This window comes from Coptis chinensis, chromosome 6, assembly GCF_015680905.1.
Source record: "Coptis chinensis isolate HL-2020 chromosome 6, ASM1568090v1, whole genome shotgun sequence".
Classification (NCBI taxonomy): Eukaryota; Viridiplantae; Streptophyta; class Magnoliopsida; order Ranunculales; family Ranunculaceae; genus Coptis; species Coptis chinensis.
Window position 1 is genome coordinate 79,935,275 of NC_141461.1, and position 12,229 is coordinate 79,947,503.

The 12,229-nt window shown below is 37.6% G+C and overlaps 2 protein-coding genes and 1 pseudogene across 4 annotated transcripts; 2 read left to right on the top strand and 1 right to left on the bottom strand.

Annotated features, from left to right (window-relative positions):
- Positions 1-371: 371 nt before the first annotated feature.
- On the top strand, positions 372-833 carry LOC147494717 (SKP1-like protein 1A pseudogene; annotated as a pseudogene).
- Positions 834-1,449: 616 nt separating this feature from the next.
- LOC147494718 (Pentapeptide repeat-containing protein) lies at positions 1,450-5,340 on the top strand. 2 transcript variants are annotated; one of them, XM_086569215.1, is made up of 6 exons: positions 1,450-1,990; positions 2,082-2,111; positions 2,610-2,716; positions 3,158-3,192; positions 3,548-3,676; positions 4,952-5,340. In XM_086569215.1, exons 1-6 carry the CDS (start codon positions 1,632-1,634, stop codon positions 5,141-5,143), a joined length of 852 nt encoding a protein of 283 aa, XP_086425341.1. In that variant the 5' UTR covers positions 1,450-1,631; the 3' UTR covers positions 5,144-5,340. The 2 variants fall into 2 exon arrangements, with proteins under 2 accessions (XP_086425341.1, XP_086425342.1); XM_086569216.1 differs by having other exon boundaries at positions 1,537-1,990; positions 2,655-2,716.
- GOS12 (golgi snare 12) lies at positions 4,971-11,767 on the bottom strand. 2 transcript variants are annotated; one of them, XM_086569217.1, is made up of 6 exons: positions 11,464-11,767; positions 11,180-11,376; positions 8,207-8,296; positions 8,036-8,107; positions 5,542-5,671; positions 4,971-5,461 (listed from the first exon to the last, which is right to left on the bottom strand). In XM_086569217.1, the coding sequence occupies exons 1-6, from the start codon at positions 11,591-11,593 to the stop codon at positions 5,364-5,366; spliced, it is 717 nt and encodes a 238-aa protein (XP_086425343.1). In that variant the 5' UTR covers positions 11,594-11,767; the 3' UTR covers positions 4,971-5,363. The 2 variants fall into 2 exon arrangements, with proteins under 2 accessions (XP_086425343.1, XP_086425344.1); XM_086569218.1 differs by having other exon boundaries at positions 11,180-11,367; positions 11,464-11,732.
- Between the last annotated feature and the right edge of the window lie 462 nt (positions 11,768-12,229).

A 12,229-nucleotide genomic window follows, 5' to 3' on the forward strand; every position in this document is an offset into this window, starting at 1 on the left:
GCGCCAATAGAAGCCCAAGCCCAGGCGGTGTTGGCAAAACCGCCCCATAAAAGCCCACTTAGCAGCCCAAGTTAATGCGGTGCTAGCAAAACCACGTGGCCAATGCGGTGCTAGAAAAATCACGTGGTTTTAGTAAAACCGCGAGAGAGATTTGATACAACACCAAAGCTGGAACCAAATTTTGGCCGTTTTGGTGTTTGGTTTGTTTTTTTTTTTTTTTGTTTTTCATCAATATGTCACTCTTCTGAAGATGAAAAAACACCAAATTGTTGGAAATTTGGTGTATGATGCCAGAAAAGTATGTCACCTAAAGATGCTCTAAATAGGCTACCCTAAAGGGTTATTATGCATCTATTCTCTCTGCTGCAGTAATGGACACGTCCAAAAAAGTAGTAATAACACTTAGGAGTTCAGACGGTGAGGTCTTTGAAGTTGAAGAAGATGTTATCATTCAATCTGTGACGATAAAAAACCTTATTGAAGATGGCTGTACCGATGGTGGTATACCTATTCATAACGTGACTGGAGATATCTTAGCCATGGTGATCGAGTACTGTGTGAATCACGCTGTCAAACCTGATGCTAAGGATGAAGTTATTAAGCTGAAGAAGTTGGACGAGGAATTGCTTAAAGTTGATCAAGCAACTCTTTTTGAACTTGTATTGGCTGCACACTATTTGGACATCAAGAACTTGATGGATCTAACTTCTCAAGCAATTGCAGATTCGGTTAAACATAAAAGTCCAGATGAGATATCCCAGATATTCAACGTCAAGAAGTATTTCACTCGGCTCCGGAAGAAAAAGAAGGGAAACCGATGGACGTTTTATTGAAGAAACAAAATATCTTAGAGTACTTTTACTTTCCTGAATGATTTATTAGAAAGCTAGGCAAACTTTGTAGAAACAGGAATCGTTTTATTTTTCGTGAAGGATATATTTTCGAATCTTATTAGTGAACAAATTCATGTTGTGCAGCAGTGAAGATGTTGATTATGCGCGCCTTTGAAAAATAATAATTATCTTTATTAGACATGACTGCCGTTTTATAAATTTTGTTACATGTTTCTCTACTAATTAATCCTCTTTTCGAAAAATATATCTGCAAGTGGGGTTCCATGATCATGATCACATCATCCGTGATACATATCACTCACATTGGTTGTTTGTCGATGTTTCAGACAGAGCCAAGTTGAGTGCTATACAAATGCTTCTCGACTCCAAGGACTTTACCTGATCATCATTGTTTAGTATTTATGGTTTAGTAATTAGCTTTAAAATGAAGGCGACTGGGGAAGTATGTATGAATATGACGACACTGCTTTGGTGAGCTGATCACATTTGAGATAAATTTTAAGTTTGAATTCATATGATAAGATTGCTAGGAAGGTAGTACTGTAGTAGTAGTAGTAGTAGTAGAAATCCAGGAATGCATACTGCTTGATATAACATGCCTGGAAGATTGAAGATACCTACACCGTAGTGCTGTAGCAATATATAATTCCTATCCACTGGTGAAGGAAATATCCACTTGGCATATTGTAAACAAATAAGGATAAGGAAAAATAGCACGTGCAAACTCATTTCCTCCAACTGAAAATCCTTCTTCTCCAACGTCTTCCAACTGTAAAAATGGCACTTACTTCTTCATTTACACCACTCTTCATTAAAACTTCAACTCCATTAAACCTCCATTGTTTTTGTTCTTCTTCAACTTCACGTAATCATGTTCAACTTTCTCCCTCAAGACCCTTTCTTATTCTCTGTAATTCTAACAACAACTTTCAAGAGAACTCAATATCAAGAAAAACTGTTGAGAATGTTGAGTTTAAGCAATGGGGTAGACTAGTTTCGTCGGCGTTAGCTGTTTCAGTTTTTTGTTTTAGCTCAGTGGGAATGCCTGCTCTTGCTGATCTTAATAAGTTTGAAGCTGATATTCGTGGTGAATTTGGTATTGGTTCTGCTGCTCAATTTGGTTCTGCTGATTTAAGGTTTGTGGTGGTGTTTTTTTTTTCAAAAATGTTTCGTTATAGACTTATAGTTGTAGTGGATGTTATATTGTTCTGTTTCTTGGTTTTGTAGGAAGGCTGTTCATGTGAATGAGAACTTTAGGTAACTGTTCTAAACTTCCAATTGTTATTGAAATTTCATTATTTTTAATTTGTTTGTTATTTGTTGTTAGATGCGGGTTTGTCTGTTGTGGTATTAAGCATATAATTAAGATGTGTTTGCAGCTTCACTTCTCTGTTTGGCCTAGTGGTTGATAATGTTAATACTCAATAGGCCACATTTTTCGTCTTCATCATGAGATTACCCAAGTCTGAATTTTTCAGTGACGGATCGATGCAAAAGCACTAGAAGTTAGAGAATTTATAGGAGATGATTATTTTGTTATGATTTTTATCAATACTCCTTGATTAAATTTAGTTCCAGATTGAAATATTAGTCCTAGTCCAATTGGAATGCTACCATCGAATGTCTTGTTGCAAAATGGCTGAGCAAAATGTTACCATCCTACGTGTTTGATTTTAATAAAAAGGAACCTGTTGAAGTCTGAGCTGAATAGCAGTTCTTGATGCTAATTTGTCATAGCACAATTTGCCAGTACAGGCGGGCGAACTTCACATCTGCTGATATGAGAGAATCTGATTTCAGTGGCTCAACATTCAATGGAGCATATATGGAGAAGGCTGTTGCTTTTAAGGCAAATTTTACAGGTATAGTTTCTTGCAGTTTTAACTCTGAATTCCAATTTGTATCATCTAATTAATCCTTTAGAAGCTTACATACATCACTTCACTTTTCGTGAGTTCTCTCTTTTTCAAAATTCTTGTGTGATAGATAAGATTTCCCACTATTCATATGCTTATGACTTCATCTCATATTGACTGAAAGCAATCTAGTATATGCATCATTTTCAAATAAATTGTCACTTGGCTGAACTGTGGAGAACATGCATAGAGACCAGTCTTGTTTTGATTACTTGCTGCCGGAGGATCTTGATTTCCATTACCTGTTAAGATGGTAAACTAAATAATCACTTCGACAAATCAATCTCCTTGTCTTTCTTTGAATTATTTTATCATCGTGGCATTTGTTAGTTGTCTCTTGTTTATTGTGAGATCCTTAATGTTTTCACGTCTGTCGTAATCTTACAGGTGCAGATTTGAGTGACACACTGATGGATAGAATGGTAATGCTTGTAATCTTTGGTAGTATGAATCCATGACATTTGGTACAACATTTCCTATTTACTACTTGATTCTATGACTGTGAGAGCACTGATGAATTGTATGATATTTTCTGTGAATGTAAAAGTATCTACATCAAACTTCGATACATTGATATACCATAATTGAGAATAACAAATATAGTGTAACTTAAGATGTCACAATTAAGTTGTACCTTGTGATGGAAAAGCAACTCAAATAATTGGGAGAAAAACTTCCATTGATATGATAAACTATGAAGAGTCAGATTCTTTCCTTTAGTCAATATGGAATAACTATTTACATCACCACTGAGGTTTCTTATTCATCTATGTCTAGGTTCTCAACGAAGCAAATCTCACAAATGCTGTACTCGTTAGAACAGTTCTTACTCGCAGTGATCTAGGAGGGGCCAAAATTGAAGGTGCTGATTTCAGTGATGCAGTTTTGGATCTTCCCCAGAAGCAGGTAAATCATTTCAAGGTTTTCTTTTTGGCATTCAGGAAGCACTTATCAATAATTGTCTATCAGTAATTGTCCTTTTTGCATTCATGCTGAGTCGCTGAATATCTTCCTCAAACAAGACTGAGTTGGCCATGGCTTGTAACTGGAAACTCAATGTAACGCCAATGTGACATATCCTAGTTTTATGGATAAATAAGCTGTCAGACTACCTCACATACCCTGAAAGATATTGAAATAGGAAATGTCTTCAGAAACTAGATATAGATGGAAGATGCTCCAAAATCACCATGCATAATAGCTTGCGCTCAGGAAAGTACTTGGACATTTCACTAGGCAGAGTACTGAGTAGGTATTACTATTTGGTGATAGCTCTTCCCTTCCGATTATCCAGAAACTCATATAGATCAGTGCTATTTACGTATTTAGTACGGTACTTTCGGAGTTATTCTCATGGCATCTGATCAATTGCTCATCAACTAGGTCTCTTAAGAATGTGTCATATGTGTTAGAGGGCATAGTCTTTTGCGCGTTTGAGGAACAAATCAATATGGGAATTGTTGTGCACTTGTACAGTTGGAACCAATTCCTAACTGGGCATGCCGAAACAGGATCAAAGTTCACCCACTGAGCTTTTAAGCAGTACATGTTTCCATGCTTGTCGGTAGGCTACAAGCTAGCAATAACTCACCATTGAGCCACCAAACATCAGTGCATCACCTGGATCTTCTGGAGTGCATCTTGGTCAGATGGAAGTAGCTCTAGAGATATTAGCAAAATGTTCCTGAACTTTGGTACAACTAGTGGCGATGAATTTGAATTTGATACTAGTTGGAAAATGTAGAGATAGGAGGAAGTTAGTATTATAGGTTGTGTCCCTATTCTGTGGTAAAGGTAGTGGTTTTAATCATCCTACGTGGAATTAGAATATCTGCAGGGTGTATTTCCCCATAATCCGTAGTTAGGGATAATGAATATTAGAACTTCTGAGTTCGTTTAAAAGTGGTTTCCTATTCCTACTTAAACAGGAACATAGTGCGGCACAAAGGCAATTGGCATGGCTACACAACAACAATTATCCCTATTTGCAAAACAACTCTCTGCGCAAATATTTGCTTCCAGTTCCTATGCACTTCCCCAAGAATAAAGCAAATGAGAAATACCACAAAGTTTACTTACAATTTTTTTTTAGGTTTGGTGTATTCTCAAGTATAAGCCATCAAAGCATTGATGCATTGAGGTGATAGCTGATTTCTAAGCTTTTTTTTTTTTTTTATGCAGGCACTTTGCAAGTACGCTAGTGGGACAAATCCTATAACAGGGGTGACCACAAGAGCAAGTCTGGGCTGCGGAAACAGTCGCCGTAATGCCTACGGAACACCGTCATCCCCTCTGCTAAGCGCTCCACCACCTAAACTTCTTGATCGGGATGGGTTTTGTGATCAAGCAACAGGCCTATGTGATGCAGACTAATACCGTCCTAGTAATACTTTCCAATGCATTGTACATAAATGCGGATTACAAAGTACAGAATTGGTTTTTTTGCAAATCCTACCGACTCTTGTAAAATTCATTTAGAATCGAAGACTTGAACAAGAGAAAGAGTACACTATATTAAACAATAGCGGAAGCAAAATTTTCTATAAAGAATGCCATCTTTGGTTTTCACATTTTGTGTATCATTCACCCTCTTTTACTTTGAAAGCCAGTAGATAATAAGGAACAGAGTGCAAGCTGCAATGACTCCAGCCAAGATTAGAGTATCTCTAGAACGCTTCCTTTTGATTGCACCTACAAAGTTATTTAAAGGTGTTAGTGATAAGCTTAACAGAAGAAGCTACAGAGAATTTAACAGCGGCCAGTAGAAGTACCAAGAAGGCCACGAATTATTGGGAACTTGTCACCCAATTGTTTTACTTTTCCTTGAACATCCCCGAGTAATGTACGTTGAGAGCCCAAAACCGCCCTTGTTGTTTGAGCTTGACTTATAACATCATCGATCTGTACAGGACAGATACAAATATATCATGTAAGCAAAATCAAATAAAGCCTATTTGGATTGTGAAACATATCTCTATGTACATTCAGAACTATTCAGAAGGTATCAAGTTAAACCAAATTATTAGGATCTGTCTCGTGCATTCTCCTTCGTATCCATGATGCAAGTAAGCAAATAAACCAGGTTTAAATGTTTTGGAATACCAGAACCAGTCAAATACCTAGACCTGAAATATAGATTACCTACAGGCAAATCAAGTAAAATATATCAGTTCACTGAAACAGCCAAGTTTCGGTGGAGTCTAGGCTTGTCACTCTGACATCACTCTACCCTCAAAAGCCGAAGATACTGGTGGTCCCTATTCTCTTAAATGAGCATCTCACTCCCAAAAACATGACACTTGCACTTTGTAGTCAAGAGAAGAAAAACCAACTATTACTAGTAAATGAACTTAAACCTACATAAATTCTGATGTCACATAAGTATCAGAATAGAGAAGAACAAAACCATGCAAACATTTTCTAGCATTTCCAATGACATCACTGTTTTATCTGTCACAGAATATAACTTTTAACGGTCTTGACTTGATCGGTATCATAACAAATTTTACAAAAACCCCTGAATAAATACATTTAATGATCTGGCAGTGCAAGGATTAGGATCAAAGTCAACCAAACTTCATCAAGTGAGGGAATTGAAAAGTAACAAAATTGTATCCACTTAACGACCTCTAGGGACTAAGCTCCAATGAAACTCGCGCTCTTCAAATCTTCTTTCCATCCATTTAAAACCAAATGTAATCTGAAACTAAACGAGATGGCTTTAGTTTTCTTGGAAATGGCATCCATGAAAGCCAGTTACCATTTGACGATGACTTCCATTTTGGCTCTCACCAGACAGCTGAAGAAGAAATAAAGGGCTAACTACATCGTCAGAATGACCAGTTGTCATCTTCAACATATGAGACACAAATATCTTAGCCCTTTAATATGTAATTTGTTCTTGAAACCAATGAAATTGTATTTATGTTAATGGAGAAGAACTTTGGAGAAAAAGAGGATGCGGCCTAATTGCTTTTCAATATATATATGAAATATTCGGGTCGGGGGCGCTGCCCTCGAACCACCAATGGACCACTCGCACACAACTAGTCCGCCCCTCAGGAGATGTCCTCCTAGAACTCTAACAGTTATCATAAACATCCACTTCAAACTTGACTCCTTTCTTTGGAACAGGCCGCACCAAATTCAAGCCACTTTTAGAAGATGGTCTTCCTTGAAATTCTTCTACGAATTCATCAATTTGAAAGTTTTTCTTGTAAGCCTTCTCGATTTCTAGATAGGAGACATCAGGGTTTGCTTTTCTTCCCACTATCTAGTGAGAAGTCACAAACAAAAAAGTAAAACTTGGATACAAATGCGGCCCAATCCGCCCCTAGGGAGATGTCCTCCTAGAACTCTAACAAGACCTTTATATTAGTATTTGTACTTGACCGTGTCCTAGAAAGCTCTTGTGCAGAACCACTCTTGGCAACATCTAACCAATTTAATACTCTATGTTTCTTTATAAGTGCATAACTAATTATAAGATGTTGCTTTTGTTAGCAATATTAGGATTTAATAAGAGAAATGTCAGTGTTTCAGTAGAACATACCTAGGTTATCTTGTGATGGACGTTTAGGTATTTTGGTATATGGGTCATATGTTCTGTTGTAAGCCTATAAAGAGGCACTGAGTTGTGAGAGTTTAGAAGTTCAAGGCATTGTTAGGTTTTAGCCTCCACGATGCAATCTTGTAGTTTGGCTCTGCTCTAATCCATGCAGTTAAAGGTGCAGGCACTAACTAGGTGGTGGAGGTGAACCTAGGGGCTAGATGATGGGCCTAAGGCGAAAGTAGGCGCAAGACTTGATGGCCTTAGGCTTGAGGCGCTCGAGGTGGGCCTAGGCAAGCCCGACTGCAGAGGCTCTCATGGAAGAGCCCTAATCTTTCCTTCTTGTTCGTTTGTGTTATGAATTTCGACTATAATATGGATCGTTTTCACATGGTTATCAGGGGCAGGTTATTTCCTAAAACCTGTGGGTGATGGGCCTACCACATGCCTGCTAATAAAATTTAAGTAGTAATGTACTATAATTGACAAAATACAAAACACATACGATCTTCCAAATGTATGATCAAAATAAACCTGCCTTAAGATAGAGAAAGAAATATTGGAGAATTCGATAAAAAACAGCCCAATAAAGTTAGAAGCATTGAATCATTTACTACGAGCTAAGTCCAAAAAAAAAAAACTTGCTATTGCAGTCAAGGTGGGGTAAACACGTGAAACTGTTTTGATAAAGGAAAAATATGAAATTTCATCCTTACATGTGATACGCTTCCATGTATGGCAGCTCTCTCTCTTAGTAACTGCATTCTGGGCGACATACTCCCCGATGCCTAGAGAAAATAATGATGTAATCAGTTAGAGAATTAGAACAAATAAGCTATGAGATTATCAAATTTGGATTGAATGTGATGCAATTCAAGTTTTCTGACCTTGTATTCACTGATATCATCCCTCACAGAACTAAGAAGTTCTGCATGCTCCCTCATGGAACTAATATTTCCCTTGATCCGCCTAAATTCCTAACATAGAGCATAGTAATTTAGTTACTTTGAGAAGGCACAGAACAACTTAATGAAAACAATAATCTGGTCATACGGTAAATTAATAGTATTCAGCTTGTTATGCTGAACCAGCACACATTATCAAAAAGAGATGCAGCACGGAAAACAATTGAGCATTCCATTGTAAGATCTTTTCTTAGCAAAGTTGTGACTGTTTCTTAACAAAGAATGATTCCGAAAGCACAGATCAGTACTTAGATATATAGTTTTGTACTCCTGTACCAAAACGGATGAAGCTTTTTTTATATATTTTTAACACCAAGGTTTAAAGCGCTCAAGATAGGAACACAGTTAGACTGTCCAATAAGAAAAGTGTCTGGGTTCGGGATAGACATTTCTTCCAACACTGTCCTAATCGCTGCAACTTAGATATAGAACAAAGTTTAGTTTCTGGGTTGAGAATGATAATTGAAACTAAGAAGTTCGTAGAAGTACAGCGCTGTTCTCATTTTCTGGTACAGACATTTTTAGTGAGGAGTTGGACTAGCAGGAAAGATCAGACTAGTCCATTGAGATGAAAGAATCCAGAATATCCATTTCAACGACCCATAAATTGGCTTGGGACCTCAATACGCCAAGGGTCACGCGTGGACAAGGTATCTTTATTATTTTTCAAAGATCAAATGATGTAATGGTGACATAGCAGCCTCTTATCGATAAAAGTTAAGTCGTATTAGATCAAATAATGTAATGGTAACATAACAGCCTTTTATGAATTGAAGATAATGTACTTGGAAGTTTTGAAAATCCTGCCCTTAACTCCAGAGCGGAAAGCGTCCGTGTTTTATTATTTGCAGCTGCCTTCGCAGCTGGTTACCATTCACTGTTTTAAACTTTGGAGCATCCAACAAAAAACCGATTGCCAATGAGTGGAGAAGTCCACAAACTTTTATAGTATACTGCAAAACTACAAAAATCCCATGTGGGACTATAATAAGCATCTCAACAGACTACATCCTTCAACTTCAGGTTTGAAAACCTACACCCTCTACTTAAGCTTCTGGGCAAACAGATCTTTCACTATTTTAATCTCCTTACTATGGGACTTAAAAAAGTGTTTTGTAAGATTTAACTTCCTCAGTATGAGTTTTATAGAGGGATAATTTATGACGGTAGTTTAATTCTTCTTTTTCATTTTTCAGCTGATGCAACCAAAGCAAGGTTACATAATTACATCAACCTTATTCCATCAGGGAGGAGTTAATGTTATAAGGCCCATGACCCCATACACCCAGCAAGCACCTCACCTACGACTAATCACAACCAACAACAACAACAACCAACAAGTTGCCAACCCCTGGTCACCACCACAGCAGCATCCACTACCACCAGGCTAAGAGGTTCACAGAATCAACTTCCTGCCTCCCCATCCCCTTTTTCATCATCAGTGTTACCATAGTCAACCAATTCAATTCCTCATCATCATCCTAAAAGTCCTTACTATCTTCAATTATGAATCCACCTCTGTTTTCTTCTGTCTCTTTGATCACCGCATTGCCTCAGTCTTACAAACTAATTAATGCAAGGGAGAGAGAATCACTATATACTCTGCAATATTGTAAATGATAAAAGGGACACATGCCTCTTGATCTTTCTTGGACTGTGTGGCAAAGTTGGGTTTTGTGCGTACTTCAAGAGCTGCAAGAGGGATGTTGAGTTCAACTGCTTGGATCTTTAGTTTATAGAGTTGTGTGGGAATTGCACAACTACAGCTTGTGTGTGTGTGGTGGTGGTGGTAGAATAGGTAAGGAGATCTGTGAATACCCAAGAGAAAGCCTTTCCGGGAGTTGTGATCTGGGTTGAGTTGAGATACTGAGGTTAGATACATTCAAAAGGAAAGAGACATATCTTTCGCTCTTCACTTCATTCTTATCAACGACACTCCTTCCATTTGTACTAACACCGTAAAACACTTAAGAAAAGGAGAACCCATCTTCTCTCTTTCCCTTTTAAAATCTCAAATAAACAATTCCATAGATGATCGATCACAAAGCAAGAATTTCATAGAACAAAACACCAACTACGCAAACAAAAATGAAAGAGAGAAGAAAAAAGAAAGAACCAGTGGAAAAAACAGAACGTCTATTCTCCAAAATAAACACAAATGCCTCGAATGACAAGAAAACTCTTTCCATTACTTTGAACATGCATACCGTACATATTCCTCCACTGTCTAGGATGGCTTCATGTTAAAGAGTGACATGTTCTTTTCCAGCCAGGTCTCCACACTATTGCCTGCAGGGATGACATGGAAAGATTTCGCATTCGGGACTTTTGGGTCCATAGGAACAAGAGGAAGATGAGCCACAACAGAACCTGTGCCAAGCCAAGCAGCCCAAACCAGATCTAAGGCTCAACCTTACACACACACACACACCACCACCACTGCGCAGATTTCAACAGATTATCCATGTCGAGGATTATTCCAAATGAAATGCACCAAGCCAACAAAATTAACATCAGATCCAAAGGAGGCCACTATTATTAGTAATGGGGATCACCAAATCATTGACATCAAAGTTGGGTTTTTAATTAATTCCAGGAATATTTTCCTCGTGATTCATAAAGACATGTGTAATAAGATACCCTCTTTTTGAGACCCATAATCAGCATCCCCTACACCCTAACAATTTCAAGAAGGTTGCATAGGTTTCCAAACTCATCAGTAATCAACTTAAAAGAAAATTCGAATTTGATCCTCTCTCTCAATTACCAAATAACCATGTGGTAGAGGAATGCTAAATAAGCATAACACAAAGGTTCCCTCCCAAACAATCTAAGATACACATAATAAGAATCAGTGGGCACTTTTTTCCCCATGGAGTATAGCAAAATAGAAACCTGTATAAACTCATGGAGTATGTCCCTGTGCCTCGCAAGCTTATGAGAGATGGAAGTAGTTGGGGTTGCAGATGCAGCACATCGACTCATGGAATCGTTTGTATCTTGTAGCTTTTCAAGCAATGATTCAATCTCCATTTCCATAGATTTCCATGATCTGCTGGACCCAACAGTAGGTGACCCAGGATCTGCATAACCTGAATACACGTCAGGCCATTTTATTAATCCATATAAACTAATAAAACACCCATTTGGATTAAATGAGTTATTAATAATGATATTACCTCCTTGGGTGAATCTTCCACTGAGTTTAGCATAAGAAGAGAGTTTAACATCGAGATCTCCTTCAATCTTTCTTGCATCTTTTCTCAATTCTTCCCATCCTGCTTCTTGCAACTCAAAATTTGGATCCATCCTCTATTTTCTCAATTATTATTAATGTAAATTATACCCTTTGATGAAAGTAGTTTATTTCTCTTATTACAACAGTTATTATAAATGCAGACCACTACTCATCTTTGCTTTCTCTTCACTTGAGAGATGACTACCATGAAACCCTCTGCTGGCAATAGTATCTTGGATCTGGTTGGGCCGGGCTATATATATCTTGGGCTTTTTTAAATGTCAAACAAGAATTTTAGACCACCGTAGTTAGTTCCAGAAAAAGTGCCGGTAAGTACAAAATTGGGGATTAATTTCGCTTTTAGTTTGGTTACGCAAATAATTAAGGCTACATGACAAACCGTTGAAAGATGGTATTGCCTTTTTGCTTTTAAACCCAAATCTTTTGAACGATATTGCCTTTTTCTTTTGAACCCCTTCTGTCTTAAACCCAACTTTTTTGAACTAGTTGCAAACTCTTTTGTTTCTTCTTCAGTGAATGAAAGCTCATAAGCCACCATTGTTAGTATTGTAGATTCTTATTACAACCTCATCTCACCATCCACTTTTGTTAATTTAAGAAATTTGAAAGCCCTAATTTCTAACAGTTTGAGAATGAGAAGTTTGGATCAACATAGTGATGAAGATTTGGGAAGAAATGAAAATGCA